Source organism: Sceloporus undulatus, chromosome 3 (assembly GCF_019175285.1).
Source record: "Sceloporus undulatus isolate JIND9_A2432 ecotype Alabama chromosome 3, SceUnd_v1.1, whole genome shotgun sequence".
NCBI lineage: Eukaryota > Metazoa > Chordata > Lepidosauria > Squamata > Phrynosomatidae > Sceloporus > Sceloporus undulatus.
The window spans coordinates 5,137,059-5,156,195 of NC_056524.1; the positions used below are offsets into that span (position 1 = coordinate 5,137,059).

General features: G+C 42.4%; 1 protein-coding gene across 7 annotated transcripts in view; it reads right to left on the reverse strand.

The window, feature by feature from the left end:
* Positions 1–4,614: 4,614 nt before the first annotated feature.
* P2RY6 (pyrimidinergic receptor P2Y6) overlaps positions 4,615–19,137 on the reverse strand; it is an 82,906-nt gene continuing 68,383 nt past the window's right edge. For 4 of the 7 annotated variants that reach the window (XM_042458308.1, XM_042458311.1, XM_042458313.1 and 1 more), the window contains one exon: positions 4,615–9,953. In XM_042458308.1, coding sequence (XP_042314242.1) covers positions 8,916–9,887 — 972 coding nt within the window. In that variant the 5' untranslated portion in view covers positions 9,888–9,953 and the 3' untranslated portion in view covers positions 4,615–8,915. Of the gene's footprint in view, positions 9,954–10,351; positions 10,703–18,140; positions 18,558–19,137 lie in introns of those variants that run through there. The other 3 variants (XM_042458315.1, XM_042458309.1, XM_042458314.1) reach the window with 3 other exon arrangements.

Sequence of the window (19,137 nt, forward strand, 5' to 3'; positions counted from 1 at the left end):
GAGATCTGTCAAATTACCAATCTAGAGAGCTTTAAAAAAGCCATTAAGATGGATCTCTTCCAGCAGGCCTTCCCAGAATAAAATACTCAACCATGAATAAGACTCCCATCTATTGAACTCTACCCATGATATTATTATTTGGATTAGTCAGATTTTAATATGTAGTTTTTAATCTTATACTGTTTAATCTTGTTTTAAGGGGGGCACTATGTATATATGGATGTATTTTAACTTGTTGTATGCCGCTTTGATTGCCTGGCAAAAAGGGAGATAGAAATAAAAAAAATTTTTTTATTATGATTTAAATGTCGTTGCTCCATTAGCAGTTTTAGATATTGTATTTTAGATATTGTATCAATGTATTCTTGTTGTAATCCCATTTCAATCCATTGGGAGAGGTGGGAAATATTATTATTATTATTATTATTTCTTTGCCAAGGAGTGCTGGTGCCTTGCAAAAAAGAGACCCCAGGATTCTGTAGGTTGGAGCCATGGCAGTTAAATTGGGGTCAAACTAGCAATATATCTACAGTGTAGACGTCTCATGGAATCTTTCAAAAGTCCCTCCTAAAATCAGTGTGTGTGTGTGTGTGTGTGTGTGTGTGTGTGTGACTCCCAGAATCCCCCAAGCAATTCCTAATTCCTATGAGCAGGAATTCCAATGCCTTAATTCCAGTTCCTGGGATGGGGAAATTCTAGGACTGGTGTGGTCTTTTTAAAAACGGCTCTCTGTTATGCCTTGCCACTTGATTCCCCATAACTCTGGGTCTGTGTATCCTGGGGAAGGATCACAGGCACAGCTCAGTGGTAGAAATTGGTGGTGGGCAACTATGGGAGGACAGAGAGATGCATCAGCCTCCCAGGGGATGTGGGAACGTATATCATCTCATGAAAAAATAAAACAAAAATGTTGTTGCTCTTAAGGGCTATGGTGATATTCTCACCATGTTTTGGACACTTCTTGGGTCATTCCTAGGAAAGCCACGCACACCCTTTTTTTAAAGAACTGGAATTGAGCAGAAATTTCATTTTGGTCTGCATGGGGACCAGATTGTCCCGGCAGAAACAAAACGTGGTTGAAATGCACCCAAAACGACATTTGGAAGCATTTCGGGCAAAAAAAAAAGTTTGAAAAATCTTGCAAAAATTGTTTCTCATCCCTGGGATTAGGGGAGGGGGGCAAATTTGGTGGAAATGTCCTCCACACTCCTTAGATTTTTTAAATCAATTTTTAAAAATCATTTTTTCGTATCCCTGGGGAGGAAAAAAATGGCCTTGGTTACAGTATGTGCTGTCCATGGGTGCGCTTTGTCTCCCCCTAGTGGTAAAACACCTGCTCTGCGCACACAAAAGTCCCAGAGTTAATTCCCATCCTCTCTAGACAGTGCTGGGAAAGGCCCCACTATCTGAAACCCTGGCCTGGAGAGACATGCTACCAATCCATGTAGACAGCACTGAGCTTCATAGAAAGACTCCTTTTGCTTGGCATCTTGTTTCAGTGCACGCATGCATAAGTTAATCTTACTCCTTTGTGTCTCCATTTCTGGTTACTGCAGAGGCTGGGTTTTAGTGCCTCCTTCTCTCTGTAGCAACCAAAGCCTTCCCTTCCTGGATCTGCTGCAGAGGCATTGGACTGGAAAGAATTAGGAGAGGTTCCAGTTCCCATATATATGTGTGTATGTGTATGTGTGTAGACTAGAGAGATCTTTTAGCACCTTTGAGACTAACCAAAATAAAGAAGTTGACAGCGTGAGCTTTTGTAGACTTCAGTCTATTTCCTCAGATGCATATATGGACTGTATGCATCTAAGGAAGTACATTGAGGTCTAAGAAAGCTCATGCTGTCAACTTCTTTATTTCAGTTAGTCTCAAAGGTACTAAAAGATCTCTCTACATTCTACAGACTAACATGGCTATATCTTTGAATTCTACCACAAAAAATAGTGCAACCTGATGATGTTTTAGCATCTTTTTTATTCAGGAGCCAGCATTGTGAAGTGGTTTGAGTGTTGGACTTTGACTCTGAAGACAAGGGTTTGATTCCCTGCTCAGCTATGAAACCCACTGGGTGCCCTTGAACAAATCACACTCTCTCAGACTTAACCGAAGTCAATGGCAAACCTCCTCTGAACAAATCTTGCCAAGAAAACCCCATGATCGGTCCACCTTAGATCTTTCTACATATATACTCAGCATTGCATCCATTCCTTCCAAAGTTGCTCAAATGAGTACCCAGCTTGTTGGGGACAATTGGATTGTAAACTGCTTAGAGAGTGCTTAAGTACACTGAAATGTACTTGCTATTGCTGTTGCTATTTATATATTTTAAAAATATTTTCAATCTATGGGTGCTTGAATCCATGGATAAAAAAATCTGTGGATAGGGAAGGCCAATTGTACCACCCAAGACCAAAATTTTTCTTGAGCCTGCTTTCACCATCCTCCCATTGCTGATGCTGCTTAAAAATTCAAAGCTAGGACAAGGATGAAAGGTAGGCTGAGCAGGCATAAAAATACTGTTAAAAAAAAGCAGCAAGCTTATTTTTCAGAGGTACGTAGTGTTAACTAAAGTATGCCTGTGGTTTAATAGCAAATAAAAAAATAGCATGCAAATTGTACTAAATCAAGAGCTGAAACTTGGGAGCTGAAATCAATTAAACTTTGCAAATTGCATCAAGCTGCAATGCCTGCTAGAGAAATACAGACTGAGGCCCCATCTTCAAAGGTACAGGTCGACCCCTGTATCCATAAGGGTTTGGTTCCTAGACATACCACAGATACTAGATACTGTGGATAATAGTGACCGTATTAAAATTAGGGACTTCTGATACATGCGTGCCATAGAATTGCATTGGATGATTTAGAGAGGACACTTCCAAGTACAACTCTATGATATGTGTCCATATTTTTTTTCAGCCAAGGATAACTGAAACCACATATATTAGTTCCACAGATACTCTAGGTTATGCATTTGTAAATACCATCATGAATTCCAGCCCATATTATTAAAAAAGATGAGACCAATAAGGCAAAGGAAATAAATGTAAACGATTAAAGCAATAAATCAAATATGAGCAAAGATGGGATGTGTAAAGTGTTCCACCAAATAGATAAGAAAGCACAAACTATTGATAGTAAAATGAATTAAGCATCCCCTGATACCAGATGGCTTAGATTTTGGATGTGAGTTTTTGCATGATCAATATATTCCACGCATAACACCCATCAGAGGAGATGAAACCATCTCCATTTGCTGACTAGAATAATGTTAGTAGCTAAAACCAAAATGAAGATATACTTCCTGAGCAATGACAAAGGAAACAGAGATTTGGGACAACTGAAGCTTAGAAATATTAGTGTTGAGCTAATGAACTCACATTAATAATTTTGGTAAGATTTATTTTGCATGGAAATTAATTCACTACATTAGTAATGTATGCAATGTATGAGTAACAGCTAGCATCTTGTATCAGCTACTCAGGTAAATATTTAATTAAGGGTGCATTTACACTGTAGAAATAATGCAGTTTGATACCACTTTAACTGCCATGGCTCCATCCTACAGAATCCTGGGATGTGTAGTTTTATGAGGTACTGGCACACTTTGGCAGAGAAGGCTGATGACCTTGTGAAACTACAGGTCCCAGGTTTCCCGAGGCTGGAGCTGCGGCACTTAAAGTGGTGTCAAACTACATTATTTTAATCATGTAGATGCACCCTAACTAAATAACCTCTCCTTGCTCGACCCACCCATACCTGGCAAAGTGTCATTCACTAATGCTCTAATCATAGTGTGGCAAAATGGATCTCCTTCTCCCCATGCAGCTGGGAGTTATGATCATGGCAATACAGTCACAACCATGACTAACTAGCAATTGTGAAACAGCTGTCTGTGCGTATGTGCCTTTAAGTAGCCTGTTGATTTATGACCCATTAATTTCCTAGGCTTTTCTTAAGCAAGGAATACATAGAGGTGGCTTTGTTTGTTCCTTCCTCCGAAATATATCCTGCAGCTTCATATCTGAAATATAGCCTACAGGTATTCATTGGCAGTCTCCAATCCAGGAACAAACCAGGGCTGACCCTGCTTAGCTTCCATGGTCAGACAGGATCGGATGCCTTTAGAATTTGCTGGGTCTTGATTTTGCTGTTTTTCAGGACCAGTAGCCAAGCATTCTTCACTTTCAGGGTTTCTGCTTCCCTGTTGAAATTCTCCAGATGTTTATGGATTTCAATGGCTTCCCTGTGCATTCTGATAGTTGTTGGTATGGTCCAGAATTTCAGTGTTTTATGCCCAGGATGGTTTATAACACGCTTCTAGAATATGGCCTCATAGTCCGAAAAACCCACCAAAAAGGGGGGTATAATTATTTCTTCCCAGTGGTCAAAAAAGAAGAAAAACAGATTTCTACACTTTCCTCTCTGGTCAACTGGAGCAATTGCCAGCTCCAGTAATAGCAGCCTTACTCTCCTATTTACACATATTTTATAGACTGCTGAGCCGTAGGCATAAGATTTCAATCAGTCTCTTTACTGTTGGTACAGCAATCTCTTTTTTTCCTGGGCTGAATGCACATGGTATTTTATTTACCTTACAGAAGCACAAAATGGATGTTCGCTTGGCATGTAACTTTTATTATTATTTTGTTAAAAGGACTCAATAAATTAAACACATTGAAACACATTAGACACAAGACAGCTTTAAAATGATTTCAGACCCAGAACCCACTTTTGGCTCATACATGCATTTAGGGACCCACTCTTTTACTAATTTCCCATACATTTATACAGTGGAAGGCATTGCTGTATTCTGCAACCTTACCGTGGGTCCTGACCTACTGACTAGAAATCAGTATTTTAGACAATGTATCTGACCACATGCATTTATGTCGTTGTGTTTTTTTCTAGTTTGATTTGCAATGTCCATTCCTCTGCTGCATATCTGTAGTCATGCCTACCATCACATTGTAAAAAAATAAAATAAAATCCATGGGACATTGACAGAAACGGAGCAGACCACGATGCCTAAGAAGTCTATGCATGCTTCCAAGCAACCAAGGAGATCTAGCTTGGAGCAGCAAAGTACAGTTTGCCGCTGTGTTTTTCTCTGGAACCATGAGAACTAGGAACTTGCTTTCTTATTACAGTAAACAAGCTGACTCTCTTGAAAAGCCCATTGCCACAGTCCAGGTTTCAGACTATGGTACATCTGAAGATGACTCTTTCAACATTTCCACAAGACTCAAGAAGTCTCCCATTTATTGCTAAATGCATTTCTTAGATTTCTACTAGACTAGGTTTCTACTAGTCTGCAGACCAGTGTCTGTCCATGACCTATCGGCTACTGATCTGTGATGAGTTTACAGGAAAGAATGAAATCATTGTAACGTACTGTACTTTCCAAGCTGTCCGGCTTAAGCAGGGATAGTCCAAATTAATCTTCTGTGTTTCACTTTTTCAGTTGCTTTTAAAATGTCCGATTTCTCTTTCTTTCTACCCCTTTGTCCTCAGGCTATTTCTGTTGCTGCAAACTGAGTACAAAGTGCCAAAGTAATGTGGACTCATTTAACTCAGCATGGAGAGAAGAGAGGGATCTTGCCCTTCCCAGTCGGCTCAGGCAAAAGCAAACCACTGCAGCCTCTCCTAGCTTGTGGATTCTTCTTCATTAATGTCTTTTTGCCATTTTGACCACACTCTGATGTTGTTTGGCCACATGTACCCCAGTTTTAATGTTGGAGGATGTATTGTAGTCAGGGTGATCAGATGTCATAAGTGCTAAGGACGAGGCACCATAAAACATACAACATTCAAGACAAATGTCGGACAACAGGAAATAAAAGCTAAAAACACTAATAGAAATGGAAAATCGTGCTTCTTAGGTTCAAAAAGGAATACATTTTGAATTCCTCCTGGACAGGAGGTTGAAATGTAGGACATGCCCTGGAAAAGGAAGACATTTGGTTACCCTGGTTGTACTGAATGGGCACATATATAGTGCTGTCCCCGTATGTCTGGCACATCAGATATTTTAAGGAACACTGGCCTTGCCAGTATAAACTAAGCTGTAGTGGTTTGATGTCCAGATTTTGTTGCATTGCATACCATGAAAAAAAAATGAAAAGATTTTGGAGAAGAACATGAAGAAATGGCATTATTAAGCCAAGAAATACTAGTCGCATCTAACAGGGTCTCTTCTGAGACACTGTAGAAATAATGCAATTTGACACCACTTTAAGTGCTGTAGCTCCATCCTATGGTTTTGTAGTTTTACCAGGACTCTGCTAAAGAGCACTGGTGCCTTGCAAAATGCTAAATCCCAGGATTCTGTAGGATGGCAATGTGGCAATTAAAGTGGTGTCAAACTGCATTATTTCTACAGTGTAGTTGCACCCCTTGGGATGTGTGTGTGTGTGTGTGTGTGTGTGTGAGTACTGTACAAGATCCCATTTCCTAAATTCAGTGGCAATTCATGAAACAGAAGTGCTATATCATCTTCAGGGTTTGATCAACTGATTCGCTGCCCCTGGCTCTCCATTTATACTGCATGCCTGTACGTATGCTGAAGATCTTCAGTCTGTTATATGGACTGGCACCTGTTATATGGACTGGCACCCATTTTATGGCATATGACAGCATATGTCTTTTCTTGCTTATGGCCCAGGGAGGAGTTTACCAGCTCCCTTGTGGGCAGACTGATCCCCAGCTCCCTTGAAATACACTTGAAATCTTAGAGGGGTCCAAGTCTGACCATCTAGTGGCCAGGAGAGAGCAAGAGCAACCAAGAAGTGTCCAAAATATGTTCCTATAGTCCAGAGATGGGGAACTGTAGGATGTAAGTGGGATGCATTAACCCCCCAGGAGATCTTAGAGGGCCACACTCCTATAACCACACTACGTTACCATGTTTTGGGTCCCTCTGGACCATTTGATGCTCAAGGGAGTCCTTTTTTTTAAATACTGTATGTGGAAGTGACTAAAAGGTCAAGCCCAGGTTTTAAAAGGGGCTTCTCCTTGGTCTAAAATGGTTAGGGAGATGCAAACATGGGGAAAATGTCCCCCTAACACCCTAGAAGGTATTTAGAGGCATTTAAGATAGCTTCGCCTTTGCGTCAATATAAGTTGGAAATGACTTGAAGGAAATGACAAGAACAACAGGCATTTAACAAAAATTGGGGGAGATTTTTTAACAATGACCCCTGGAGGCCACAAAAGCATCCCTGGGGGCTGCAAGTGTCCCAAAGGTTGCTGCTCTTTACCCACCCTCACTATAGATCAGTGATTCCCAAAGTTTGATCTTCCAGATGTTTTTAACTTCATCTCCCAGAATTCCTGACTGTTGGCAAAGCTGGCTGTGGCTTCTGGGAGTTGATGTCCAAGACAGCTGGAGGTTTGGAAACCACAGTATAGGTGGATGCACAACAATAATCTGAACAAGGCCCCAGGAGGTCCTGGAGAATGGCTTTGTTGCTGTGTGTCTGGCTATAATAATAATAAACTTTATTCCTTACCCGCCTCTCTCCAAAGCTCAAGGCCAGTTACAACAGAGATTAAAGCACATAAAGCCTTTTAAACACATAAATTAAAACACAAAAAACATAGGACACATTAAAATCATCCAAACATAAAATTAAAAATATACCAATCTAAAATTCATAGTTTAAAACTGACTGGGTAGGCCTGCCGAAAAAGATAGGTCTTTAATGCTGTTTTAAATTCAGACAGCATGCTTAGCTGTTGAACCTGGCAGGTCATTCCTCAATCTAGGGGCGGAAACAAAAAGGTCCTCTGGGTGACAGTTGCCAGTCTAATCCTGGCCAGTTGAAGTAAATGTTCCCCCAAAGGACCTGAGAGTATGAGGTGGATCCAATGGGAGGAGGCAATCCCATAGGTAACCTGGACCCTAACTATGTAGGGCTTTAAAAGTAATAGCCAACACTATAAGGCCAGAGCTGGATGCTTCTCAACTGCCCACCTGGCAATTAAATGGCCATGTTGACTGCATTCCCTCTATCCAACAACAAAGTGAGTCTTGCAGGAGAGAAGTGGGGAGACAGAATGGAGATCTACCTGGGTGAAACTTTACCGTCTATCTCCCCATATAGTACCTAAGACATTGTGTTTAGAACCCATTAATATTTTTTCAAGAGGTATGAATGATTGGAGCCACTCAGTGGGACAGTAATAATACTGTGTTGTGAACAAGCACTAGCTTAATCCTCAGTGGGTTGCTTAAGGGAAATCTCTTCCCTTAGTCATCAAAGACACCTGGATGAAGACCTGAAATTAATAGTCAGCTTGGGAGCTTCCCTCCATTGATGTAACTGTCAGGAAAAGAGATTCCACCTCAACATTAGGAAGAATGTCCTGACAATAAGAGCTGTTTGACAGTGGAAAATTCTGCCTTGGAGGCTGGTGGAGTCTCCTCCTTTGGAGGTTTTTAAACAGAGGCTGGTTGGTCATCTGAGAGAGGAAGTGCTTTGAATGTGTATTCCTGCATGGCAGGGGGTTGGACTGGATTGCCCTTGGGGTCTTTTCCAACTCTAGGAGTCTGTGATTCTATAAGTAGCATTCCTGCTCTTCATCTGCTCTTTGCTTTCTGTTCACTCCCTGCTGAAACATGACATACTGAGACATGTTGGAAAAAACATCTCCAAGCCCAGTGTGAAGTGTATTCTCAAGCCACAGTGCAACAGGAGAGAAGAACATACCAGTGGTCCACTATTTACATGGTAACCTTCTCCGTGAACAACCAGGCCTTGGAGCTCCTAGTCAGGTTAAGCCAGTCTCTGCCGCTGAGTGGGCAATGAGTGGCCAGCAATAGGAGGCTGCCTTGTATGTGCCAGGAAGCTGTACATCGCCCAACCCTCCTTGGCACCAGGGCACCTTTGATTGTTCACTTTGCTGATGATGGTCCTTCAACAATCATGCTTCCATTTGGAGCTGACCTTGTCCAAAAGGTGCCTGGTGCTTTCCCGAAACTTGCGTTGGGTGAAGTAGAAGAGGATGGGATCCAGAACGCTGTTCATGCTTGCAAAAGGCCTGGTGCACTTGTAGGCGATGGCGAAGGCTTGCCTGGTGAGGCAAGGCACTCCGGGTATGGAGCGGATGATCAGGTACAAAGTCTTGGTCAGGTGGAAGGGAAAGAAGCTGATAGCGAAGACCAGCACCACGATGATGATCATCCGGACGGCCTTGTCTTTCTTCTTGCGGACGGCCAACCCAATCATCTCATCCTTCTGGCAGAGGATCTTCGCCATGCGGCAGTAGCACCCCAAGACGGAGACAAAGGGAATCAGGAAGCCTGTGACAGTCAAGGTGATGCCATAGGGGAAGTAGTCAGCAGAGCGTTCTGGCGTGCTCAAATCATAGCAGACGGTCCGATTCCTCTGGATGCCGGTGGAGGCAAAGATGAAGGTGGGCAGGCATTGGGCCACCACGACAAACCACACCACCCCGCACACAATCCAAGTAAAGCCCTTGCCCCTCTTTTTATGCCAAGTGGAGAGTGGATGGCAAATCCCCAGGTAGCGCTGGATGCTGATGCAGGTGAGGAAGAGGATGCTGCCATGCAAATTGGTGTAGAACTGGAAGCGCACAAAGCGGCAAGTGAAATCGCCAAAGGGCCAGTAGTCTTTCTGGGAATAGTTGTAGATAAGGAGAGGCAGGGAGCAGACGTAGAGTAAGTCGGCCACCGCCAGGTTCAGCATGTAGATTGTGGTGCGGGTCAGTGCCTTCCGGGACAGCCAGATCTGGATAATGACCACCGCGTTCAAGGGCAGCCCCACCACCAAGACCATGGAGTACACCACGGGCAGCAGGATCTGCTTAAACTCTTCGTGATAAGTGCACGAGTCCTTCTTCTCAGTGGACAAGGTCAAGTTATCCATATCCAAACTCCTAGGCTTTTATTATGCTTGCTTTGAACCCAGGATTATCCTTCAGGCAACCAGGATCTGTGGATAAGACAACCAGCAATTAGTTTATTTTCTTTTGCTTTGTACAGGTTGAGTCTCCCTTATCCAAAATGCTTCGGATTAGAAATGTTTGCGATTTTGGATTTTTCCAGATTTTGGAATATTTGCATATACGTAATGAGATATCCTGAAGATGGGATCCAAGTCTAAACATGAAATTCACTTATGTTTTGTATACCCCTTATCCACACAGTTTGAAAGTCATTTTATACACAATATTTTTAATAACTTTGTGCATTAAACAAATCCTGTGTACACTGAACCATCCAGAAAGCAAAGGCCTCACTATCTCAGCCACTCATGTGTATGGTTTTGGATTTTGGAGTGTTTTGCGTTTTGGAAATCCAGAAGAAGAATACTCAGCCTATATTTCATACCTGATCTTTGGGGCTTGGGAGGCGGGTTGTTTTTGTTGCAGAAACTGCATCTGAAATCAAAGTGGCCACTTCCCAGACAGTTCAGGAGGCATCAAATATTTCTCCCCAAAAGTACCTTGCATTGGCTTGGTTTGGATTAGGAGCTCTGCTTTTGCACAGAAAGGAAGAGATGCTGCAGAATATAGAAAGGGCATTCTTGGTTATAGCCCCACTGAACCAGGATTTATTGACTCAAGACCCATGGAGTATGTTTTGATTCTTGATTTACTTCTACACTGCAGAAATAATGTTGTTTGTCACCGCTTTAACTGCCATGGTTCAGTGCTGTAGAATCCTGGGATTTATAGCTTTGTGAAGGAGCCCTGGTGGCACAGTAGTTAAATGCCAGTACTGCAGCTACAAGGTTGTGAGTTTGATCCCAGGGCTCCAGGGTTGACTCAGCCTTCCATCCTTTTGTAGGTTGGTAAACTGCTTAGAGGGTGCTGAGTTCACTGTTAAATGGTACAGAAATGTAAATGCTATTGCAATTGCTATTTAGCCTTCTCTGTCAGAGAGCTTTGGTGTCATGATGAACTACAAATCCCAGGGTTCCATAGCGTGGGGTCATGGCAGTTAAAGTGGTGTCAAACTGCATTATTTCTGCTGTGCAATTAGACCCAAAATATCTGGAAAAGAAAAGACTGAGAAGTGCTCTAATATAGGATGCAGATATAATAGCCTAAGAAAAGAGAAAAGAAATACTGGAACGTTTTATACAGCAGCAGTGTCTCTGTTTTATATTGATCTGATGGAGCTTGACCTGCATAATAAGCAATCAGCATAATCTTGAGAGGCACACCAACTAAACCAGATCATCCCTGCCTTTGCCTGTGCTGCTTTAATTTGATGGCAGATGCAGTCTCAAAGGTTATTAAATCCAACAGCAATCGCATGGAATTTGATCATTCCTTTCTAATGGATGGATATAGTGCATGACTCATGCTGCAACGACAGGACGCAAAAGAAAGGCTGGTTATTCTTCTAATCTGATGGAAATATGATTACTATCTTGTAAGCACAAGCACCTTTGGCACAGTTTTTGCCGTTTCTGTGCACCATGCTCAGAAAACATTGGCCAAGTCCTTAGAGTCATGGAAATCTACATCTTCATAGTTATATGGCGGTTGCTCTGCCCCATCCTTCTGGCAAATCCTGACATTCTGCAACCGTTTGTGTATCTGCCCATACTCCTGCTTCTTCTTTCCTTGTCCAAAGACACTGAAAGTACTGAAAAATAGTTATGGGTCACCCAAGGGTGTGATGTGGGGCTGGACTCCTGTGAGTTAGTCCCAGGTGAAATAGACCCATTCAACCAATTGCTGAAATGGTGAGTGAATACATAAGTAATTCTAGTTGACTGAATGGTTCTGATCTTATTGTTACTCACAATAATAGGTTTTAAATCCTGCTCTAGTGGGACAGGGTAGGCAAGGGTCCCTGTACCAAGAGGAAGGCAAGAGATAGATAGATAGATAGATAGATAGATAGATAGATAGATAGATAGATAGATAGATAGACAGACAGACAGACAGACTGACACACAGATTACAACAACAACTGCAGAAGGCTTGGAGGACCACATTAATCCCCCTCCAACCACCCCCAACAAAAAACACAAATCCTCTTCAAATGCACTCTAGGAAGCATGGGTGGCATTTTCATGGGCCTTCCCAGACCACTGAAGTGAGCCAGTATGGTATAGAGGTTTAAGCACTGGACTGTAACTCTGAAGACTCAGGGAGCTACATCTCTGTTAATGCACTCCCAAAGCCACCTTGTAAGGCATGCAGCTCTCTGAACATAGCTGTTTTCAACTTGTCAGAGATGGGTGGGTGGGAATTCAGGCCTCACCTGTAATAATACTGTGCCTGGGCACCACAATTCAAAAAGGATGTTGACAAGCTGGAGCGTGTCCAGAGGAGGGCAACTAAAATGGTGAGGGGTCTAGAAACCATGCCCTGTGAGGAGAGACTTTTAGGGAGCTAGGTATGTTTAGCCTGGAGAAGAGACGGTTAAGAGGTGATATGATAGCCCTGTTTAAATATTTGAAGGGGTGTAAGACTGAGGATGAAGCAAACTTGTTTTCTGCTGCTCCAGAGAATAGGACACAGAACAATGGATGCAAGCTACAGGAAAAGAGATTCCACCTCAACATTAGGAGGAACTTCCTGACAGTAAGAGTGGTCAGACAGTGGAATGCACTCCCTCAGAGAGTGGTGGAGTCTCCTTCTTTGGAGGTTTTTAAACGAAGGCTGGATGGCTCTCTGCCAGGGATGTTTTGATTGAGAGTTCCTGCATGGCAGAAGGGGGTTGGACTGGATGGTCCTTGGGGTCTTTTCCAACTCTATGATTCTATGATCCGTGGCAATGAGTTCAGCTATCTTCCTTCAGCTTGACATGCTGCAATAAGCACCAGCAGGGATCTTATGAGGTCCTGGGGGCCTTTGCAATGTGTCCAGCTATTGAAAAATAGTGGGACATGTCACAGCTGATGCCCTAATTTTCCAATAACTAAGAAATGGCTGTGGGTTTTTTTGGGGGGGGGGGAACTGAACAATTTACCAGGTGGCTTTGGAGAGGGGCTTTTGGTCATAGTGTTGGAAGAGAACCTATGCAATGACCCAAAAATGAATTGAGAAATGGTAAAGTAGACATACAGCATCAAAACCTACTAACGGGATGCCAGCCTGAATGTTTTCTGTGCCAAAATATTGGGGTTTGGCACAAAAATGGATTTGTAGCAAAAATGAACTTTTTGCAAAAGGTCACATAGAGTGGGAAATAATGGAAAATGCACACGAAAACGCTCAAAATCTCCCCCCAGCAGAGAGAAAACTATTCAGATTCTTCATTCTTCTATGCAAGACTTAAAGAACAAAGATGTACATTCTTGTTCAGGAGTCTGTTCAAAGAATTGAAGGGGGAAAACCACCCTAAATATCCCAAAGGCACCAGATCTTTATCTGATCTTGGAAGCTAAGCAGAGTCAGCCCTGGTTTGTACTTGTATGGGGGACCACCAACCAATACGAGGCGCTGAAAATTATATTCCAGAGGAAGGAACTGGCAAAACCTCCACCAAGGATTCCTTGCTTAAGAAAGCCCTATGAAATGGGGTCACCATAAATCGACAAATTAGTATCGGCACATAAGTGTCCTAATTTTTCCTTGTCACAAGATGGCAGCCTTGCAACACAAAGAGCTAACAACTAAAGCTGCAGCTGTTAGACAGCATTGTCTCAGGACTCAAAAAGTATTTGTAATATTAAAATACACACAACCCTTACACTTGCCATCTTGCTGCAACCCAGCCTCGGTGTTGTGTGCCTTCAAGACATTTCCGACTTATGGTGATCCTAAGAAGAAACCTATCATCTGGTTTTCTTGGCAGCTTTCTTGAGAAGGGGTTTGAAATTGCCATCCTCTGACTCTGAGGGGTTTATCACACGAAGGAGATCGGGAGTTTATCCTGTGAATATCCTGGGGGAAAACGTGTAATAATACGAAACGATTTCACATGACATCGCACAAAACCCACCATTAAAGTGGTCACAAAGAAGCATCAATGCATGTCTTATTACTTTTGGGATTTTAGCGACAATGCATTTCCGCTATCACTTTATTTGCGCAACTGTGTGTGATAATCATTTGTGCAATAACCACCATTTTCACTTTATTTGCATGATGCTTTAAATGCGCTTTAATCTCTCTAATGCCGAAATTAGACCCAGTGTGACAAACTCCAGAGAATGTGACTGTACGTAGCTGAGCCAGGATTTGAACCCTGGGTCCAAAACACACTGCAGAAATAATCCAGTTTGAGACCGCTTTAACTGCCCTGGCTCAGGGCTAAGGGAACCTGGGAATTGTAGTTTATTGTGGCACCAGAGCATTAGTGGCACACGCACACAAAAATCTTTCACCTTTGTACCATTTCTCCTTTGCACCCAGTTTTAAGATTTCAAGCTCAAATAGGAAGGATTGTGACTCTGGGTGCTTTGGCAATGAATGGATATAGAATAGAATAGAATAGAATAGAATAGAATAGAATCCTAGAGTTGGAAGGCCATGCAGGAATACACAATTGAAGCACTCCCAACTGACAGACATCTTCCTGAATAAAGCTGTTTAAAAACCTCCCAAGAGGCATTATATTCCACTATGAAACCACTGTTACCACCAGGAAATTCTTCCTAATGTTTAAAGTGAATCTCTTTTACTGTAGTTTGCATCCATTGCTCCATGTTCTCATCTCTGGAGCAGCAGAAAACAAGTTTGCTTCACCCTCAATATGACATCCCTTCCACTATTGAAACATGGCTATCATGTTTAGGACAGCGACACCCCACTAGTTACTTTTCTCCAAGATGAAGAAGAGCAATTGGTGAGCATCCTTTGGGTTCAGTCAGTCAACCGATTACAAATCCAACAGTTGCACTGAGTAGCCCACATTTTGCTACCTTGTTTGCAAGAATATCATGGGGTCAGTGATTGAGAAAGCTACTTTTTGGACTACAATTCCCAGAGGTCTCCAGTTGCCAATGTAACTCAGAATTTCTGAATGTCATAGTCATAAAAAGTAGATTTTCCAAGCTCTTCCAATGGTACAAATAGGAAAAAAGCAGTAGTTGTCAATGTTTTTCCTATGTCAAACATGGCTAAAGAATAACGTCATCCACGTTTGGTCATCCATCCTTAGCACTTTTTATCTAACGTCACATTCATGATCATGGGATCTTTCTGTGCACTTTAGGTGTGGAGGCAACATTCTGGGATCACGTGGATCATTGCATCCTAGTAACCTTTATCGTTCTGCAAAAACCCCAAGAATGCAGTGGTCAGGTTGTGCAATGTGCTGGAAGCAAAATAGGCTTGACCTGTCTTTGTGGGATCACTTTTCTGAGGAGGAAGTGCTTCCTTCATAGGGTTTTTTAAAAAAAATTCTTTTAAAGGAAAGACTTCACAATGCAGCATGTAAAAAAGAAGTCTAGCACTTAAGATGAAATACACTGGGTCCTTGGTGTCTGCTGGGCTTTGATTCCAGGACCTCCTGTGGATACCCAAATCCATGGATGCTCAAGTACCATTACATACAATGGGGTAGTAAATGGCATCCCTTATTTGGCAAAATCGAGGTTTGCTTTTTGGAATATATATTTTACGCGGATCCCCCGCGTAAAATAAGGGCGCACTGTATCTCACAAAGTTCCATAGTATGGAGCCATAGCAGTTAAAGTGGTGTCAAGCTGCACTATTTCTGCAGTGCAGATGACCCTTGCTCTTATGAAGAAGAGAAGAGACGATTGAGAGTTTATTTTTGATGTTGTTGTTATAGTTACTTGTATCCCATTTCCCCTCCAAAGTTGTGACACAAAGCAGCTTACAAATCAAAAGAAGTATACAGTATTGTGAATACGAAAGACATCTTCAAAGATCTGAAGAGCCGTCAAGTAAAAAATGGAGCAAGCTTGTTTTTTGCTACTCCATGGAACAGGGTTAAAAACATTGGACTCCAATGGCAAGATTGGTGATTCCCAGAAGGAAGGACCTCTCAGTAGTAAGAGCTGTTCCACAATGGAATGGCCTCTCTGTTTGGAAGGTGGTGGATTTGCCCTCTTTTAGATGTTTTAAAATGGTTTTCGGATAGCAAGATCTCAGGAGTGCTTTACCAGGGGATTGGGCTGTATGGGCCTCCAGGTGCCTTTCAACTCTATGGGCTCATTCCCACTTACACTGAAACCAGTTTGCGATTCGCCTTCGCTCCGTGTCGGGGAATCGATTCCAAAAGGTCCGTCGTTCCCACTATGAAAGTGGATCTTTTCATTATCCCCTTGTAATCGCTTCTTTTTTGGCATGACTGTCATCCCCACTAAAATTGATAGAAGATTCGATTCATTGGTTTTGCAACGACTTGCCTCACTGATTGCAAGTAGTTGCAAAATCAATGCGTCAAATCTTCTATCAATTTTATTTGATTTATTTATTAAAAAAATCACATGCCCAAAGGCTGTGCTGGGGGGGGATGGGGGATCTACCAAAAACTGAGGAGGGATGGTAAACATCCCTCTGCCATTAGTCCCTCCCTTCCCCTCCAGAATGATGCGATTCAGATCCATCGTTCCTACTTGTTGAACACGCGTTGGAATCAATTCTTTTCAAAAGAACTTCCAAAGAACCAGTGTCAGGAAAGAGTGGGGTTTTTTTTGCATTTGCCTTGCGTTGTTGCGATTGAAACCGATCACAGTAGGATCCAAACTGGTTTCAAATGGGTACGACAGTCATATAACCCAATCAGTAATTCGCTTTAAATCACAGTGGGAACGGGGCCTTTGATTCTACTGGAGATGAACAGTAAGCAGAGGTAGCAAGTGCAGAGGCAATCCGCACCTCAAACCGCAGCCAGCAGGGGACACCAAAAGCCAAAACAATGCAAAGCACATGTTTGGAAGCCCATGGCATTCCTGGCTAAACCAGTTGTGACACCAGAGCTCTATCAGATAAGGCTAACAAAGTTACAAATCTCAGAACTCCATAGCTTGGAGCCATAGCAATTAAAGTTATGTCAAACTGCTTTATTTCTGCAATGTGGATGCTACAAAATTGTCTAGTGTGAGAGAGACCTAATCTCATAATCTCTCATTCCAATATTTCCCACATTTCCTTACAATATTTGTTTGTACATATTCATGAGTTCTTTTTTTCATGATATTTCTTACATAGCATACTATCTCCTCAATAAAAGGATGAGGGATTTCTTCTTTTTTCTATTACTCTGTATTCTGTTTGCTTCTTGTTATTAATATCTTACCGTAACACAAATTCAATATTAAATATCTCTGATTCTATCAATTCTAGCCTTGATGAGTGGTGGACTCTCCTTCTTTGGAGGTCTTTGAACAGAGGTTGGGTGGGCAACTTTCAGGGTACTTTAGCTGGGCATTCCTGCATGGCAGGGGTTGGAAGATTCTATGGAGTTTATCATACGAAGGAGATGCAAAATGATTTCACATGATGCTGCACAAAACCCACCATTAAAGTGGTCACAAAGAAGCATTCACACTCATCTTTTTACTTTCAGGTTTTCAGCAACAATGCATTTTCAATATCACTTTATTAGTGCAACTGCATGTGATAATCATTCGCACAATCACTTGCCATTTTCGCTTTATATGTGGGATGCCTTAAATGCACTTTAATCTCCCTTTAATGCCGAAAGTAGCCCCAGTGTGATAAACTGGAGATCAGGGTTCGATTCTTTGCTCAACCATGGAAACCCACTGGGTGACCTTGGGTGAGTCACACACTCTCAGCTCCAGAAAACCCCATGATAGGTTTACCTTAGGATCTCCATAGGTCAGAAACAAATTGAAGGCACACAATGCTGAAATTAGCCCCAGTGTGATAAACTCCTACAATTGTAAAGTCCAGTGGTTCCCAACCTTTGGTCCTCTTTTCGTTTGGGGTGTCAACCCCCAGAAACTCTGGCCAACTTGGCCAACAGTCAGGAATTATGTGAGCTGATGTTCAAATCATCTGGAGAACCAAAAAAAGTTGGGAACCACTCCTATAGACCAAGACATCTTGAAGGAGGACCAGCTGGGAGAGGCTGGACCAGTCACTGACCATGCCAAGTGTCCCAGTAGATTCAAGAAACTGTCTTTTCAACTTTGCCTGGGGATTGAACCTAGCAACCTCCACATCTCAAAAGCACAAAGTCCCCCTCCTTTGTCCCCCAGAATACGCACACTCACCTATAATTTAATGGGATAACTTGCCTTCCCCTGGGGAACTTGCAGTTTCTTGGTAAAAAGCACCGCTCTCGCTTCCAGGAGGCCAGTCTGATCGCTTCTGCTCTTGGCTTTTCCACTTAAAAGTGTGTGGGTGGCTGTTTTTAGCACAAAGTGGGACGGCTGCCCTCCCCCTTTGCTCTGCCAACAACCACACCACACTTTTATCCGAAATTGACACATCCATTGCTTCCTTCTCCTTTGTGAGTTGCACTATGAAGTGTCCCGGAGGGGAAAAGGAGGGAGGGGGTCAGGGAGGAAATTGCCAGTTTATTCAGTCTCTGCCACTCCCTCTGGTTACGGCTGCAAGAATTACACAACATTTTGGCGGCAATTAATCCCCTGAAGCCCCACTTCATTGGCACATTTGGAAATATGGTGCATGGGTGATGCAGGCACCGCTAAGCGTTGACTCAGCTAGCTGACATCTTAGGAGGAATTCATTTAATGCTATACTGTGATTTATGGAGAGAGCTCTTGTAGCACCTTTGAGACTAATTGAAACAAAGAAGTTGGCAGCATGAGCTTTCATACACTTTGGTCTACTTCCTCAGATGCATCTAGAGGAAGTAGACTGAAGTCTATGAAAGCTCATGCTGCCAACTTCTTTCTTTCAGTTAGTCTCAAAGGTGCTATAAGATCTCTCTACATACTGATCCTAAGGCTAAGGAGTTTATCACATGGGATGGATCCCGTGAAGAAACTTGATTTAAAGTGGGGGGAAAACCCCCACAAAAGCGGGTTGTTTTTTACACAACATCCGGGGTTAACCTGAACAGAAATTAGAAATAACTTACAAAATTGAGTAATTTTTCAGATGACGTTTGCATCAATGAGAAATAATGCGATATTAATCCGAATGCAAAGGATTTAACCAATTTGCCTCCGTGTTATAAAGTCCTACACGGCTATATCTTTGCATTCTACCACTATGATTTACGTGTTGCTTTGTTTTTTAAAA